We start from the raw sequence: 20,000 nt of genomic DNA, 5'->3' as shown, positions 1-20,000 counted from the left end.
TCTATAGCAATAAACATTATATGGTATTGAGAATCATCTTTCCCAAGAGTAAGTAAGAACCCTATGAGAAAATTTCTAAGACTCTATCAAAGGACCTAAAAGATGATCTGAGTAATTAGAGAGACACCCCATGCTCTTAGGACTTAATATTGAAAGATATAAATTCTCCCAAAATTAATATATGTTTGTGTGTGTATATATGTATACGTACTTACATATAGATATTCAATATATCAAATAAAATTGCAGTTGGATTTTTTGGAAGAGCTTAATAATGGTGCTCTAAAATTTTATATGAAAGAGTTCCACAAATATCTAGCTGATTTCGAGAGACAGAGAAAGATAGATTTGCTGTGAAAGACATGTATATTAGGATATATCACAAACTGACAGTATAAAAAATTATTTTTTAAATAGATACATATATATGTCATCAGACAAGGGACAAATAAACTAATAGAACAGAATAGTGAGCTTTGGAGACTCATTTTTAAAGGGGAAATTATTATAATATACAGGATATATGGCATTACAAGTCAATGGGGAAAAGAAGTACTGTGTAACAGCTGGCATTAGGAAAACTGACTCATGATAGAAATAAAAAACAAAACTGGATCCCTCCTAAAACTATATTCAAAGGTAGGCTTCAGATGGATTAAAGACCTAAATGCAAAAAGCAAAATTATAAATCTAGCAGAAGCTTATGTAAGAGAAAATCTCTGTGATATAAGGTAAAATGATGATTTATCTTAAATAAAACCTCAAAAGCTCAAGCCATAGGTAAAAAATGACTAATCTGATTATATCTAAATTAAGAATTTCTGTATAATGAAGGGTACCACAATCAAAGTTATCATACAGATGACAGGAGAAGGTATGTACATTTTCTAAAACAAAATCTGACTGTCTATATAAATCATGAGGAGCCACTAAATATCAACAAGAAAAAGACAGAAATCCCACAAGAAAAATGAGTAAAGGATATGAACAGGCAATTCACAAGAATAAAAACAAAACCCCATGCATATGAAGAGATGCTCAAATTCATGGGTAATCAGAGAAATGCAAATTAAACAACAATGAGATAACACTTTCATGCTTTAAACTAGCATTCAAAAGCTGATAATGCCAAGTACTGGTGGGGAGGTAAAGATATAAGAACTCTCAATGTTTTGCTGGTGGAAGTATAGATGGATGCAGCAATTATGGAGAACAATCTGATAGTACTGAGTCAAGTTAAACACATGTATACCCTTTGATCAAGTAATTTCACTCCCAGAAATTCTCTAATTTTTTAAAAATTTTTAATTTTTATTTTTTTAGAGACAGGGTCTTGCCATATCGCCCAGGATGGCCTCGAACTTCTAGGCTCAAGTGGTCCTCCTGCCTCAGCCTCTTGAATAGCTGAGAGTACAGCCATGCACCACTGTGCCCAGCTTCTCACGCTGTTCTGTAATGTACATATATAGAGGATCTGTATCATAGAATTATTTGTGATTTTGAGGAATTGGAGGCAACGTGATTGTCTAAAGGTAAGTGAACAGGTTATGTATATAAATACATATTATAGAAAACTGTCAAGTAGTTAAAAGCAATCCATTATGTTCACCCAGCAATATGGATAAATCTTAAAAAAGCACATGATGCTATGATACCAAAGTGCAAGCAACCAAAAAAAAAGGGGGGGGGGACTTCATCTACATTAAAACTTTGTGTATTAAAGGATAATATCAAGAAAGTAAAAAGACAAATGCAGAGTGGGAAGAAAATACTTGCAAACCATATATTTGATACAGGTCTAGTATTCAGGATATATAAAAAAGTCTTACAATTCAACAATAAAAAAGACAAATAACTGAGTCATAAATGGGCAAAAGATTTAAAGAGACCTTTCTCCAAAGAAGACATACAAATTGTCAATAAGCACATGAAAAGATGTCCATCGAGGAATGAAATATTGATACATCCTTCAGCATAGATGAACCTTGAAAAAATTTTACTACGTGAAAGAAGCCAGACACAAAAGGCCACATAGTACATGATTCCATTTATGTGAAGTGCCCAGCAAATCCATACAGAAAGAAAGTAGATTAGTGGTTTTCCAGGGATGGGGGGTTTGGAGAGAATGAGAAGTGACTTCTAATCGTTATGGAGTTTCTTTTGGGGGTGATAAAATATAGAAGTGGTGATGACTGCAAGACCTTGTGAATATACTGAAAAACATTGAATTGTATACTTCAGAATAATGAATATTATAGTATGTGAATTGTATCTCAATTTAAAAGAAAAAAGAAGATATAACAACTAAACATCATGAGGAATCCTGGATTGGGTCCTGGAAGAGTAAAAAGACATTAAAAAAAACCAACTATGGTTCTCAGGAAAAACCTAGCACAAAATCTATAACATTTATATAACTCAAAAATAAATTCCAACACACAACAAAAAATATACATAAAAAGACACAAAAATAAAATAGAACACATAAAACATACTAGAATGGTTGCCAGTGGGTGCAATGAGAGAAATTAAAGTGCAAAATGAAGATTCACTGGCAGCTTTTGGTAACTCATATTCACTCTTAAAAATAAAATAAACAAGATCTGAAAAAAATTAGAAATTGATAGAACTACCATTTGATTCAGCAATCCCACCACTGGGTATCTACCTGAAGGAAAATAAATCAAAGATACCTGCACGTGTATGTTTGTCGCAGCACTCTTTATAATAGCAAAGATACAGAACCAGACTAAGCAGCCATCAATAGACTGGATAAAGAAAATGTAGAATATATACACGATGGAATACTATTCAGCCATAAGAAAGAATGAAATTATGTCTTTTGCAGCAACGTGGATGCAACTGGAAGCAATTATCTTCAGTGAAACAACTCAGAAAGTCAAATACCACATGTTATTATAAGTGGGAGCTAAATCACGTGTGCACGTGGGCCTGGAGTGTGAGGAATGACAGTCATTGGAGACTTGGAAGGGTGTGGGGCAAGGGGTATGGGTTATAAGTTACTTAATTGGTACAAGGTACATTATTCAAGTGATGAATACACTCAAAGCCCAGACTTTACCACTACACAAATATATCCAATATAACAAAATAGAACTTGTACTCCTTAAATTTATACCAAAATAATTGGAAATCAATCTTGAAAAATAATATAATTTTAAGGTTTCTCTACAGTAAGCAGGTATTACCAGACATAATAAATTTATGTTCTATACTTGAAAACACAATACCATGGTGGTAGAAGAGGTGGTGTGGGGAATGCTATAAGATACCGATAGTCCTAAGTCATGACTGTGGTTTGAGAGTTTTATATGAGATATGACACTTGCCTTGCCATTTCCTTAGAAAACAGGCACAAATATTAAACAGTACCTAGTAAAGGGGGTGGGGGAGGGAAGGATGGAGGGAATAAGTATTGTTTTTTTCAAGGTAATTGTTTTTTACCTACTAATAGTGAATAGCTTATGGAGAGCAGGGGACAGCATCAGAGGGGAAGCAATGCTACTCTCTAAGGTATTGATCTGAATGTGTGATTTCTGAAAATAGATTTAGAACTATAAATATTCATTTGACTCTTTAGTGCAGTTGATAGATTTTGTATTGAATTCTATGATAAACTTGGAAGGCTTAGAAACTCCATGAATGAGATTTTTATGAACAGAAAGGAGACTTTCTATTTTTTTCCTAAGAAAAATAAGAGATTCTAAATGTTTCTCTAGTTAAAAAAAATCCTAACATATAATAAAATAATGTGTAATCACTGAAATGTGATTTTACATATCAACTGTGATTATATTTTAAGAGGCTGTGTGCTTCATATACTCATAAGTATATAAAATACTTTAAGGACATATTTGCTAGGGATTTCTTTCTATCCTTCTATTTCTTCTCTGAACACTGACATTACACAGGAAATCTTAAGAGTCTGTCCAGAAGTATCTGGGCCAAAATGTCAAAGGTAACTTTTATTTTAAGAAAAATGATGAGCAATTTTGGATAATGTCTTAGAGAAAACAGTATCAATAATAAACAGTAATTTTGAAAAAAAAAATTATACTAAGAGAAAGAACTGGTCTTTTTCCTATTAAACTATCTATCCCAAGGGTATTTAAAGTGTGGTTTGTTATTTGGCAATAAGATACATACAGATATTGAGAGCAAGCATTTAGAAAATTTTATAACAATTTGACAAAATAATCTTATCATTTAAAAATTTTTTCATTCAATTTTTATTGTATTTCACAAAAATATTGGTCTAAACGAATTGGGAAAAAGACACTGATTGTTTTCTATAGATGGTTTGACTTATCTGTACTACTGCTAGTTCTGCTATTTCTGGACTATTCTATATCACTTAGTGCTTACTGCATGCCAGGTATGGTGATATAAATGCACTATATATATCATTGTCAGAATAACCCTACAATATTATTTCTTGTGGCACAGAGGCCTACTTTTCTCTGTGGGCCACAGAACAAATGTTAAGGCTAGAATGCAGGCTATAGAGATCATGGCAAAGAAACAAAGAAAAAGAAATTTGACTGAAATCCCATTTGAATAACATTCAAAAAATGTTATTGAGCACTTACACGATAAAATATGTAACTTTCATGAATCTCTGACTTTACTTTTTTTTTTGTCTTTTTAAAGATGGGGTCTTTCTATGTTGCCCAGGTTAGTCTTGTATTCCTAGGCTCAAGTGATCCAACCTCAGTCTCCTTAGTAGCTGAAACTACAGGCATGAGCCACTGTGCCTGGCTGACTTTACATTCTAGTGGGGGAGATGAACAATAAAAACACAACAACTCAATAATCTCAGAGATATGTGCGATGGAGAGAAGTAAACCAGGGTAAGGAATTAGAGGAGCACTGGAGCAAGCAGAGGGAAGGGTTATATTAGGTACTATGGTTGGTTTTATTAGGTACTATGGTTGGCACAGTAGTTTAAAGCACAGGTTCTAAAGCCAGACTGCCTCAATCAAACACTGGTTCCGTTACTTATTAATTTTATGACCACAGGCAATCTATCTAATTGCTCTGTGACTCAGTTTCCTCATCTACAAGAATAGGGAAATAATGGTGCCTACCTAGGATTACTATAGTAAATGAGTTAATATAAGTCAAGTATTTAGGAGGGTGCCTGTCACATAGTAAGCACTTATTAAATATTGATATTATTTCCTTAGGAGGTGAGATTTAAACAGAGACCTGAATGAGGGAGCCAGTCATGCAGGTAAAATAATGATAGGTATCATTACATGAGCACCTTAGGGTATTTCTGTAACTTATATACATTTTCACCTTTAACCCCTGCCATGATCCTGAAACAGATCTTACTACTCCCATTCTACAGATAAGAAACTGAAGATTAAAAATGTTGAGTAGCCTGTTTGTCATACAACTAGCTAATAGGTGTCAGTGAACTTGTCAAGACTTATTTCTTCCATAGGGTTTATATCGCCTCTGGTAAGGTAATGGCACAGGAGGCCTCAGAACTAAAATTTCCTGACTTTCACTTTATTTGTTCATTCACTTGTTTGTTTATTCATTCATTCCTTCAAAAAGTATTTACTGAGCACCTACTAAGTATCATAGTTGACCAATATTTTCTTTGTCTTAAAAGAGCAAATCATGTAAGTAAGGAGACACTTATCTTAACACAGGAATACTGTCTAATGGACTGCATAATGGGAGGTACTATGGGAGTTACGGGGAGGAAGCCTGTCTGCATAGAGGCCAATGAATCCCCACTAAGAGAGAGTCTAGAGAGAATACTGGGAAGTAAATTTAAACAGCAGGCTGGGAGCAAAATCATAGAACACTTTCTGTGCAGAGTGGGGAGGCACTGGAGTTTCTATGGAGGAGGATTCTGGAAGAATCAGCAGTCTCAGAAGAGCGTGAGAACAGAATAGAGAAGGGAAAGAACAGAGGCTGGGATGTCACAGTATCTTGTGCTCCTACCCAGAACTGGAAAGGGCCTCAGGGAGTAACCAGGTGAACTCATATCCATGCAGAAATACCACCCCACAGTATCTTGAACAGAAAGATAATTTATGTAATACCTTAGAAATAAACGTATGAGAATGATGCAGTAGGAACAGAAAAGAAAGATAGAATCAAGAAGTGTAAAAGATCTAAAAACCAATTAGATTAGAGGGTTGTGGTGGAAAATGGAACATGAATGCACATTATAATATGAGTTATTCTAACTTAAAAGACTGAAACTTCATAATTCTGTTTTTGGTTTCTTGTCAGTTACACAAAATCTGGAAAAATGACAAGAGCATTATGTAGTGGTTACATTCATAAACAAAGAAGAAGGACTGGTTCAAAATGGTTCCTAATTAGAAATTCTTAATGATCAAAAGGCAGATTTAACACAAGGCAAGACGTTAAACACGTTTGTGAGACTCCAGGGCTGCCAGTATGTTTTTTATGCCCTATTCTCTAGCCAGTCCTACACACTGCCTTTTCCAATTATACAGCAGCTGCCCAGGACAATGCCCTGCCCCCAAGCAAAGGCACACTATGGCATGGGCCTGACATAAAAGGCTTGACATCAACAGTGACTTTCTTTGAACTGTTTAAAGGATTGTCTCTCACTTGAGCAGAGACTGAAGACACTATTTTAAGAAAGTAAGATCTGAAAAGTATTATCAATCTCCTTTACTTCTGAGTGCTTGATTCTCCAGCACATAAATAAATGGCCACTACTCACTAGCTGGATTATTTTTCTTGAACTGCTAACAACTTTAATTGTCTTCTAAGTTCATTAAATGGAAAAGACAAAGAATGAGATATAGTTCTATCACTGTAGTGATTCTGGCGATGTTGGAGGAAGCCCTGTGGCCCTCAGATCAGCTTGGGAAAGGCAAGTCTATTGATTCCTTACCTTCTTCAGCAATGACCGTCAGAGTGACGGTGACACCAGCATCTTTGATCAGCTGAACAATGTTATCATGAGACAGTTCAATAATGGACTGTCCATTAACTGCAGAGATGTGATCTCCAACTTTCAGTTTTCCACAGTGATCAGCTGGACTTCCTTCTATGACTCGGCCAATTTTATGAGGAATAACTATGGGAGAAAAAAACCCCAGGTTTTTCAATTATTTAAGATATCTGCTAGAGTTGGATTTTTCATCGTTATCATTTAAAAACTCAACATAATATCCAGGAACATTCTTTAAAAATATAGCAAAAAAGCACGACATGTCACCATCCTATCCAAATGCAACTATTTTCATATCACCTCCCACTTTTTGCCCACATGCATAGATACTATTTACATAGTCGTAATCATAGTATATAAACCTCTTTGCTGGCTGGGCACAGTGGTTCATGCCTATAATCCTAGCACTCTGGGAGGCTGAGGTGGGAGGACTGCTTGAGCTCAGGAGTTCAAGACCCTCCTGAGCAAGAGTGAGACCCTGTCTCTACTAAAAATACAAAAATTATCCAGGCGTGGTGGTGTGCACCTGTAGTCCCAGCTACTCAGGAGGCTGAGGCAGGAGGATCACTGGAACCCAGGAATTTCAGGTTGTAGTGAGCTATGATGATGCCACTGCACTCTACCTAGGGTGACCCTGGAGTGAGATTATGTCTCAAACTGCGCCCCCCCCAAAAAAAACCTCTTTACTGTTTCCACTTACCAGACCCTTTTTCCGATTTTTACATTATCATCCTAATTATTCTGTTCAAGGGCCATTGATCTCACTGATACTGATAATATCTCACTGATTAGATGTCTTATTGTTTATTGTTGGCCAGTTAGGCTGCATCGAGTTGATAGCTATTTTAGAAACTGCTACGATGAGACCATCTTTGCTTTTGTTGAAGGGGCACTTGCTCCCACAAGAAACCATGTAAACAAATGTAGGTCAAACTCAAGTTTAGGACTTAGTAGTTACTGGTCAGGAATCCAGGTACAGTGAAATGACTGATCATTAAAACAAATCATTTAGTTCAATGTGAAAATTAATTCCTCTTATTTATGCCTTCAGATATTTTTAAGATTCAAAAAGCTGAGTAGAATTAGAACATTAAATGTTTAATGTTAAGACTACTTGGCTCATGGATAAAATTCTACCCTGAATGCACAAAGCTGAATCTAACACATTTACAAAGATACTCTGTGCAGCTCTACGCTATCTCTAGCTCATAATGCTACGGGCTTTCTTAGACTAACTATTAAAACACTTTGTTATTATTATAGATTAAATGAGTCCTTATGGATATTCAGGAAATCTTGCCAAACAAAGTATCTTCTACTATACAATAAGGGGCATTTGTATCAGGAAACAAATATTCCTCCTATGTTCTCTGAGAATTTCCTAGCCTAGGTCAGTAAACTTATCAGGTATTTGGGCTCCTGCTGACTACTGATTGATATAAATAGGGATAATTAATATTTTTAAATTGTACTGTGAATTATGTTTAATTGCCATAGTAAAACACATTCCTTAGTAGTCTTTCTGAATCATATCTAAGTTAGGGATATTATAATAGACCTTCATTTGGAATGGAAAAGTTATTCTTGGTCCTAATTTATATCCCTACAAATAATACCTTGGCTCTTCTAGGATTATACAGTAGGAGATTTTATCTTAAAATAGAGGAGTCAATGTTGGAAGGAAGTGCCTTTTAGCTCTGAATCATATCAAGCACTTATTATTCCATTTCTTTACAAAGTAATTAGAGAAATGCCACTGCAGTATGGACCATGTCCTGTGCCAGGCATTATGAGTTGATTCACTAATAGTACAACAGGTTGCACACCAAAAACATATGATGGATCATACAGTGGGCCCTGTGGTCACCTTCTAAATCAATACCTCAGTTATTCTCCTTCTTGGAAGAGATTTACTCACACATAGTGTTTATTAGAGATCCCCTGAGAAGAAAACCATTCAGCTCCTTGGCACACTGAAAGGAGTTTGTTCAGACTTAGGAAAGCATTAAGCAGAATTAATCTCTGAAGTCTCAGTGGTCTCCTCTCTTAACATGTGAGCAATGTGGTGAAAAAGAATTGGCAGATGGTGGTAAACAACTTCCTGAAGGGTTAGTTGTCTGGGCAAGGGAAGGTAAAAGTAGTCAGATTGTTAATGTCTTAGCATTTATGGACTGGAGTTTTTCAAGGTAACCCCTTAGAGTACACATAGCTAGGGAAAAGCCTGCAGTCCTGCCTTGTTTTGCTGATATGCAAAGTCTACAGGCATTTGCCATAAAGCCAACTTACTCAATTTCATTCATCTTTGTCCTAAATCTGTCTCACAGCCTGGTTGGTCCAGCTGCTGAGATCACTTTACTGCTCTTAAAACATTTCTTTTCGGGAAAGCAATAACAGTAACTGGAAATGTTCCCTTCTCAAAGAAATCCTTTGCAATCAGAACTGAAAACTATATGATAAGAAAGACTAACACTAAAAGCTCTGAAGTACTGGCACAATGAAAACTAGCCAAGTCCTTTTCCTCTTAAATAAAGGCCTTTTCTAAGTACTACATTCACTTAGCACTTAGACAAGCTATGAGTATGTTGGACCTGGATCCCTGATCTTCGAAAAAAATCAACAGTAGAGCATCTCAGAATTCCATAACTGGTACCACAGATGTTACTAGGACATACATCATTGGAAAATACATCTAATTAGAAGAAAAAAGTAATCTGTGTGGAACAGTTCTGAAACAAGGTCAACATAGAATGATTGATTCTGACAGATAGGTGTCTTGCCTCTCCCCTTGTGCAAACTGCTTTCTGAACCAAACCTCTGTCACTCAATTTGCAGCAAGTGCTCAGTCTCTGTGAGTGAAAGCTCCTCATCCAAGCTTGCCCCAAGATCGTCATTTTGTCTATAAATGGAGTTCTGAGAAGAACACTTGCAGGACTCAACATTTTGTGAGATTATTAAACTAGCATTTCACTGAAATTATCAATTCTAGTTCTGCAGCATGACCAAAAATCTCAAGTACTTTATATAAAATTCATCAACAACCTGAACCTAATTTATCATTCAGAATGGTAATTAATGAGCTGCAAACACTCATTTCCTGCCACATGTTAACTGCTGCCTCAATTTTACATTTTAATTGGACTTTCTTTCCCATCTCATTATTAAGTATTGATAAACTTTTAAAAATTTCTTTAAAGTAAAAGTCGAGAGACAGTGGCAATTTTCTAAATAATAATGATGATGATAACAATGGCAGCAGAAGCTACAAAGCAATAGCAGCTAATATTTACTGAAGGTCTGGGCTAAGGTTCTTCACATGCTCTATCTCTTTTAATGCTCATACTCATATAAGACAGGGGGTGTCATCATCATCCTCATTTTACAGGGGAAACTGGAGCTCTTGGAAGGGTACGTGATTTGCCCAAGATCAGATAGCTATTAAAAGATATAAGCAGGGCTTGAATCCAAGTTTGTCTGATTACAAAACCCAACACTTAAGGATACTACCTCATACAGAGATCAAGCATCTACACAGGTAAAATCAAAAGAGTAAAAAACTATTTAAACAAATAAATATAAAACTACCATAAAATTTTAAATGCATATAAAAATTTGTTTAAACATATTTAAGTAATGAAACTTATTTTACTGAATTCCTCTATATCACTTAGGTTTATGGTGAACACCAGACTCTTCCCTAATTTTGTAGTGCTAGAAAAGGAATATCTTCAGTACAAAAAGTGGTTGGCATCTATCAACTAGAGTAATAATCTTTCACTATTTCTGTTAATTTGAATGCCTGGGATTATTGTGTGGTATTAGAATGACAATATGATTATCCTAAAAGGTTTTTTGTTTTCCAAAATCCTGATTTCCAATGATACAACATGAAAACCACCTAAAAAGCTGCTTTCCTCTCATTTTTCTAACAGAGGCCACATAATCATCCTCACAGTATCAGTGACAGTTCCAGTTCCAAGCGTTACCATAGCAACTGCTTTTGGAAAATGGAAACTAGTATCCGTGAGCAGTGACCTAATACTACAGCAATAACTCATCCATGTCACAGACTCTTCTTCCTTTACACACTTGCATCAATTCTAGCAAGATTTTTGCAAATTGGTTTGGCTCACAACACTTTCCTGAAAGTGTTTTTTCTCCCACTAAGGTTTTAGTAAACATCTAAAATGATTTCACAATCCAAGATATAATCAAATCCACTGGCAAAGGCAAGAGCACATTTCATGTGGTCAAAGATTTTTATCACTTGACTTAGAAAAATAAAGTTATTAGATAAGCATAATACATAAATGCCAATATGTTGGCTCTCATCTTACATTCAGTTGGGTTCTATAATTACATTAAAAGATTATTATTTTTTAGGAACGTCAAGACAAGACAAACACACATATTCATTCTTCCCAGATGAGCATATTCTGTTAAACTTAATTTTCAAAGGTTTGACAAAATTTTTACCTTCCAATAAAACATATATGAAAGATAGAAATGTATCTTATCATTTAAAAAGGGCACTTTATAGCTAGAATATGGCAATTATTATTAAATAACATGAAATAATTAAGATATATTTGGGTCAAGATTTTTCTATTAATCTGTTTTGCTTTTTCTCCATTGCTTCTAGTATTGAATTCAATTCTGCATACATTATTTATTCTAATTTTAAAAACCTATGCCCCCATATTTAAAAAAATTCAGCATTGTCTCTTTCATTAAATCCATTTAGTCGTGTCCCTGATAATTATACCATCTCAATATAATCTTGACGCAACTGAGCTACTGAGACTTATTTATAGAATCTGAAATGACAGATAAACTTGAAGCCTGGAAGGTTTGGTTCAAATTACCTAATTTTGAAAATAAATATTCACCATTCTTAGAAAGATAAGTCTCTAAGACAAATTATACATAGTTCCTAATTAGTTTCATAAGCTCCAGTGGTAGGCTCAGAAAACTGGACTTTTAGGGAGAGACAATAAGATACAGTAGCCCTTACCTCCTGGAGGTGGTTTGTTTTTGGATGTGAGAATGACAAAGCCAAATCCTTCATTTTCTTTTCGTTGCAAGACAACATCATAGGCCTCCTGGGGAGCAGGCCTAACTGGGATGTCTGCTCGGTTCAGGCGGGGAGATCCATTCTGTGTTGATATGAAGGCTTGAGAGCCGTCATCTTCAGGTTGTTTTTCTATAATAAACATGATCAATTTTGATATTTCTGGACTACCATAATTTTTGGTAACTAAAGTGTTTTTGTGCTAAGCCTCTCACAAGGAAATTTTATTTCTAATAACAGATAATGCATAGATATCAATGTAAGGACACAGGAAACATGAAAAAGCAAGGAAATATGACACCTCCAAATGAACATAATAATTCTTTAGCAATAAATCACAATTAAAAAGAAATTTATAAAATTCTGGAATTCAAATTATCAATTCTAAAGCACAGTGAGATATAAGAAAATTCTATAAAACAATACAAAGAAATCATAAAAAAATAAAAACAATCCAGGATATGAATGAGAAATTTACCAACAAGATAGCATAAAAAAGAACCAAACAGAAACTCTGGAACTGAAGACTTCACTGAATGAAATACAAAATATATCTGAAGGCTTCAACAATAGACTCTATCAAGCAGCAGAAAGAATCTCAAACTTGAAGATAGGTTTTTTTAAAACAACCTAGTCATACAAAAATAAAGAAAAATGAACATAACAGAGTAAACCCTTTGTGATAGGCAGGACACCAAAAATGACCAAATATGCTTATTTTCAGAGTCCCAGAAAACAAAGAAAAAACAAAAGAGTTAGAAAACCTATTTAACAAAATAATAGATACAAATTTCCCAAGTCTACAAAGAGTTTAGATACCCAGATATAGGAGGCTCAAAGATTCCCTAACAGATACAATTCAAAAAGGTCTTTTCCATGCTACAGCTATATGACAGTTGTATTCAAACTGTCAAAAGTCAAAGACAAAAAGAAAATTTAATTTAAATTTAGAATTTAGAAAATTCTAAAAACAGGAAGAGAAAAGTGTCTAGTCACTTATAAAGGAACTCATATCAGACTAAGAGTGGATTTCTCAGCAGACTCTTTATAGGCTAGGAGAGAATGGGATGACATATTCAAAGTGCTGAGGGGGGGACAACAACAACAACTGGATACTATACCCCACAAAGTTTTCTTTCATAAATGAAGGAGAAAAAAATCTTTACAGATAAGCAAAACCTGAGGGAACTTGTCATAACTATACTAGACCTACAAGAAATGCTTAAGGAAGTGCTATACCTGGAAGCAACAGAACAATAACTACCATGAAAACATATGAAAATATAAAAGCCACTGGTAAAGCAAACACACAAACAAGGAAGAAAAAAAACTCAAATACACCACTACAAAGTACACCAAACCACAATGATAAACAATAATAGAGGAAGAAAGGAACTAAAGTTATATAAAACAACCACAAATTAATTAATAAAATGACAGAAATAAACCCTCACATATCAACAATAACCTTGAATGTAAAGGAATCAAACTTTCCACTTAAAAGATATAGACTGGCTGAATGGGTTCAAAACAAAACAAAATAAAAACAACCATGATCCAACTATATGCTGTATAAGAAACCCACTTCACCTGTAAAGACACATCTAGATTGAATGTAAAGGTACAGAAAAAGGTATTCCATGCAAACAGTAATGAATAGCAAGCAGGACTAGCTATGCTTATATCAGATAAAAACAGACTTTAAAATCAAAAACAGTAAAAACAGACAAACAAGAGATCAATTCATAAAGAGGATATAACAACTCTAAGTATTAATGTGCTCCAATATGTGCTAAGTATATAGGTGCTCCAACATAGGGGCACCTAGATATATAAAGCAATTATTAGATCTTTTAAAGGAAGAGATAGACTCTAATGCAATAATAGTTGGAGACTTGAACACCCCACTCTCAGCATTAGACAGATCATCTAGACGGAAAATTAACAAAAAACACTGGATTTAAATACTCCACATTACACCAAAGAGACCCAACAGACATTTACAGAACATTTCATCCAACAGCTACTACAGAATATACATTTTTTTCATCAGCATATGGAACATTATCCAGGATAGACCATATGTTAAGACATAAAACAAGTCTCAACAAATTTTAAAAAACTGAAATCATATCAAGTATCTTTTCAGACCACAATGGAATAAAACTAGAAATCAATCAACAAGAGGAACTTTGGGAACACATGAAAATGAAACAACATGCTCCTCAATGACTACTGGGTTAATGAAGAAATTAAGGAGGAAATAAAAAAATTTCTTGAGACAGATGAAAATCAAAACACAACATACCAAAATGTATCAGATACAGTAAAAGCAGTGCTAAAAGGGAATTTTATAGCAAAAAATGCCTACTTAAAAAAAGTAAAATGATTTCAAATAAACCACCTAACAATACATCAAGGAACTAGACAAACAAGAAACCAAACACAAAATTAGTAGAAGGAAAGAAATAATAAAGATCAAAGTAGAGAACTAAATGAAATAGAGACTGAAAAAATAATACAAAGGATCGAGGAAATGAAAAATTGGTTTTTTTGAAAAGACAAATAAAATTGATAAACCACTTGCTAGACTAAGAAAAAAAAAGACCCAAATAAACAAAATAAGAAATGAAAAAGGAGACATTACAACTGACACCACAGAAAAACAAAAGATTATCAGCTGGGCATGGTGGCAGACGCCTGTAGTCCCAGCTACTTGGAGGCTGAGGTAGGATTGCTTGCGCCCAGGAATTCAAGGCTGCAGTGAGCTATGATTGATCATGCCATTGCACTCTAGCCTGGGCAAGACAGCAAGAAATTGTCTCTAAAAAATAAATAAAGAAGAAAGAAAGGCCAGGCGTGGTGGCTCACGCCTGTAATCCTAGCACTCTGGGAGGCCGAGGCGGGCGGATTGCTCAAGGTCAGGAGTTCGAAAGCAGCCTGAGCAAGAGCGAGACCCCATCTCTACTATAAATAGAAAGAAATTAATTGTCCAACTTATATAGAAAAAATCAGCCGGGCATGGTGGCGCATGCCTGTAGTCCCAGCTACTTGGGAGGCTGAGGCAGTAGGATTGCTTGAGCCCAGGAGTTTGAGGTTGCTGTGAGCTAGGCTGACGCCACGGCACTCACTCTAGCCTAGGCAACAAAGCGAGACTCTGTCTCAAAAAAAAAAAAAAAGAAGAAGAAAGAAAAAAAAAAGAAATACAAAAGATCATAGATCATCAGAGATTATTATGAACAACTAAATACTAACAATCTAGAAAACCTAGAGGAAATTAATAAATTCCTAGACCTGCCAAGATTGAATAACGAAGAATTATTAATAGAAAACCTGAACAGACCAATAATGAGTAAAGAGATTGAGTCAACAATGAAAGTCTCCCAACAAAGAAAAGTCTAGAACTAGATAGCTTCACTGCCAAATTCTACCAAACTTTCAAAGAACACTAATTCTTAAACTATTCAAGAAATTGAAGCAGAGGGAATTCTCTCTAACTCATGCTATGAGGCCTACATTACCCTGATACCAAAACCAGGCAAGGACACAACAAAAAAAGAACACTATAGACCAAAATCCCTGACACAGATACAAAAATTGTCAACAAAATATTAGTAAACTGAATCCAACAGCACATCAAAAAAATAATGCACCATGATCAAGTGGGAATCTATCTCAGGCAAGCAAGGATGGTTCAACATATGCAAATCAATAAACATGATACATCACATCAACAAAATGAAGGACAAAATTATTAATATATCATTATCTCAATAGACACAGAAAAAGCATTTGATAAAATTCCACATCCTTCATAATTAAAACTCTCAGCAATGAGGCATACTAGGAACATACCTCAACATAATAAAGACCATATATGACAAACCCACAGTTAACATCACACTGAATGGGGAAAAGCAAAAAGCCTTTCCCTTAAGAACTAGAACAAGCCAAGGATGCCCACTTTCACCATTCTTATTAGACATAGTACTAGAAGTCCTAGCCAGAGCATTCAAAGCAAGAGAAAGAAATAAAAGGCATTCAAATTAGGAGAGAAAAAGTCAAATTGTCCCTCTTTGCTGGTGATATGATCTTTATCTAGAAGCCTAAAGAATCCACCAAAAAACTGTTAGATGTGATATATAAAATAAAGTTGTAGGATACAAAATCAACACAGAAAAATCAATGGCATTTCTATACACCAATAAGGAACTAGCTGAGAAAGAAATCAAGAAAGTAATCCCATTTATAACAGCTACAAAAAATTAAAATACCTATGAAAAAATTTAACCAAGCAGGTGAAAGACCTCTATAAGGAAAACTATGAAACACTGATGAAAGAAATTGAAGAGGACACAAATGGAAAGACATCCCATGCTCATGGATTGGAAGAATTAATATTGTTAAAATGACCATGCTGCCCAAAATAATCTAAAGATTCAGTGCAATTTTTATCAAAATACCAACATTCTTTTTCACAGAAATAGAAAAAATTTTTCTAAAATTTGTATAGAACCAAGAAAGAGCCCAAATAGCCAAAGCAATCCTGAGGAAAAAGAACAAAGATGGAGACATCACACTACCTGATTCAAAATATTAATATATTGCAAGGCTATGGCAACCACAACAGCATGGTAACAGACCAATGGGACAGAATAGAGAATCCAGAAATAAATCTACATATTTACAGCCAACTGATTTTTGGTAACAAAGTTACCAAGAACTGGTGAAAGGACACCCTCTTTAATAAATGGTGCTGGGAAAATTGGATATGCTTATACAGAAGAAAAAAACTGAATCCCTCTCACTATATACAAAAATCAACTCCAGATAGATTAAAAACTTAAACAAGAGACCTGAAACCATAAAGCTACTAGAAGAAGTGACAGGGAAAATGCTTTAGGACATTAGTCTAGGCAAATATTTTATGGCTAAGACTAAAAAGCCACAGGCAATTAAAATAAAAATAGACAAATGGAAATATATTAAACTAAAAAGATTCTGCACAGCAAAGGAAATAATCAACAGAGTGACGAGACAATCTGTTAAATGGGAGAAAGTATTTGCAAACTATTCATCCAAGGGACGAATATCCAGAATATATAAGAAAGTCAACTCAACAGTAAAAAACAAAAACAAAAACAAAAAACAAATAACCCCAGTAAAAATGGGCAAAGCAGTGAGATAGGCCTCTATCAAAAAATCCCCAAACAACAAATGCTGGTGAGGATGTGGAGAGACGGGAACACACTTGCTCCTTTTTTTTTTTTTTTTTTGAGACAGAGTCTTACTCTGTTGCCCAGGCTAGAGTGCTGTGGCATCAGCCTAGCTCACAGCAACCTCAAACTCCTGGGCTCAAGCAATTCCTTCTGCCTCAGCCTCTCAAGTAGCTGGGACTACAAGCATGGGCCACCATGTCCAGCTAATTTTTTTTTAATTTTTGGTAGAGACAGGGTCTTATTCTTGCTCAGGCTGGTCTCGACGAACTCCTGAGCTCAAATGATTTGCCCACCTCGGCTTCCCGGAGTGCTAGGATTACAGGCGTGAGCCACCGCACCTGGCCAAGACAGGAACACTCTTACACTACTGGTGGGACTGCAAATTAGTGTAACCTCTGTGGAAAAGAATTTGTGGAGATACCTCAAAAAATAGCTAAAAATAGAAATACCATTCAATCCAGCAATAGCACTATTAGGCATCTACCCAAGAGCAAAAGACATTGTGTAATAAAGACATCTGTACCAGAATAGTTATGGCAGCACAATTCACTATTGCAAGGATGTGGAAACAACCCAAGTGCCCATCAATTCATGAGTGGATTATTAAAATTTGGTATATGTATACAATGGAATATTACTCAATTATAAGAAACTACAGTGATCTAGAACCTCTTATATTCTCCTGGATAGAGCTTGAGAGCCCATCCTCCAAAGTGAGGTATTACAAGAATGGAAGAATAGGCTCCACATGTACTCACCATCAAATTGGCACTAACTGATCAACACTATGGTGCTCACAGTAGTAATATTCTCCAGGGATTGGGGGTTGAGGGGGGTAAACTCACAACTAATGGATGTGGTGAGCGTTGTAGAGGGGAAGGGCATGCCTCTAATCCTTGCTTGGGTGAGGAAAAGTCATAAAATATAACCAAAATGTTTATACCCTCATAATATCCTGAAATAAAAAAATAAAAATAAAAAAATGGGCAAAGGACGTAAATAGACATTTCACAAAAGGAGACACACAGATGGCCAACAAGTATATGAAACAATGCTCCATATAAGTAATCATCAGAGAATAACAAATAAAAACCTCATGAGAAATAATCTTCCCCCAGTGAGAGTGGCTATTATTAAAAGCCAAAAATAATAGATGCTGGTGAGGATGTGAAGAAAAAGGAACTCTTATATACACTCTTGGTGGGAATGTAAATTAGTACAGCTTCTATGGAAAATAGTATGGATATTTCTTTTTTTTCCTTTTCTTTCTTTTTTTGAATCAAAGTCTCTCTCTCTCTGTTGCCCTGGGTAGAGTGTAATGGCATTACTGCAGCTCCATGGCATGCACGTACCATGACACTTGGCTAACTTTTCCATTTTTAGTAGAGACAGGGTTTCACTCTTACTAAGGCTGGTCTTGAACTCCTGAGCTCAAACAGCCTTCCCATCTCAGCCTTCCAGAGTGCTAGAATTTTAAGTGTGAGCACTATGCCTGGCCTGGAGATTTTTTTAAAAACTAAAAATAGAACTATCATAGGATCCAGCAATCTACTACTGGGTATTTATCCAAAGGAAAAGAAATTGTTATATCAAAGGGATACCTGCACCCCCGTGTTTATTGTAGCAGTATTCACAATAGTAAAGATATGGAAATCAACCTACATGTCCACCAACAGACAAATGGATAAAGAAAACGTGGTATACATACACAATGGAATACTATCCAACCATAAAAAAGAAGGAAATTGTGTCATTTGCAGCAACATGGATGGAACTGGAGGTCATTATGTTAAGTAAAATAAGCCAGACACAGAAAGACAGATTTTGCATGTTCTCACTCATATGTGGGAACTAAAAAGGTTGATCTCATGGAGGTAGAGATTAGAATAATAGAAACAAGAGGCTGGGAAAGGTGTTGGGGGAATTGCAGGGGAATAAAAAGAGGTTGGGCAGTAGATTTGATCAAGCAGTTAGAAAGTATAAATTCTAATGGCCAACAGTGTATTGTACATTTCAAAGTGGCTAGAAGAGAGAGCTGGAAGTATTCCCAACACGGAAATGATAAATACTCAAGGTGATGGATACTCCAAATACCCTGACTCAACCATTACAAATTCTGTGCATGTAACAAAATATCACATGTACCCCCCCATAAATATGTAGAATATTATACAGCAATAACAAATATAAAAAGAAACAGCCTTATTTTTAAGATTGATGTAAATATTCATCAAGTTCACAAACACTTACTAATGTCCACTCTGTGCCAGGAAGGTACTTTTCTAGGTGCTAGGGATACAGCAGATAAACAGATAAAAATCCATACCTTTATGAGGCTTACATTTTTGTGCTACAGTTGTCTTTTAAATTTTAAAGTGGCAAGATTTCACTTATAAAAATTCCTATTTAGGCTGAGCATAGTGGCTCATACCTGTAATCCTAGCACTCTGGGAGGCCGAGGCGGGTGGATTGTTTGAGCTCAGGAGTTCGAGACCAGCCTGAGCAAGAGTGAGACCCCATCTCTACTAAAAATAGAAAGAAATTAGCTGGACAATTAAAAATATATAGCAAAAATTAGCCAGGCATGGTGGCATATGCCTGTAGTCCCAGCTACTCGGGAGGCTAAGGCAGGAGGACTGCTTGAACCCAGGAGTTTGAGGTTGCTGTGAGCTAGGCTGACACCACGGCACTCTAGCCTGGGCAACAGAATAAGACACTGTCTCAAAAAAAATTCCTATTT

General features: G+C 35.4%; 1 protein-coding gene across 3 annotated transcripts in view; it reads right to left on the bottom strand.

The window, feature by feature from the left end:
* The window catches only part of MAGI3 (membrane associated guanylate kinase, WW and PDZ domain containing 3), a 259,169-nt gene that overhangs the window by 28,556 nt on the left and 210,613 nt on the right, over positions 1-20,000 (bottom strand). For all 3 annotated transcript variants that reach the window (XM_075999991.1, XM_012778436.2, XM_012778438.2), the window contains exons 15-16: positions 11,985-12,173; positions 6,914-7,099 (exon numbers count right to left, since the gene is read on the bottom strand). In XM_075999991.1, coding sequence (XP_075856106.1) covers positions 6,914-7,099; positions 11,985-12,173 — 375 coding nt within the window. The remainder of the gene's footprint in view (positions 1-6,913; positions 7,100-11,984; positions 12,174-20,000) is intronic.

The sequence above is a fragment of the Microcebus murinus genome, chromosome 2 (genome assembly GCF_040939455.1).
Source record: "Microcebus murinus isolate Inina chromosome 2, M.murinus_Inina_mat1.0, whole genome shotgun sequence".
Taxonomy (NCBI): Eukaryota; Metazoa; Chordata; class Mammalia; order Primates; family Cheirogaleidae; genus Microcebus; species Microcebus murinus.
This window is presented reverse-complemented; position numbering and strand designations above follow the sequence as displayed.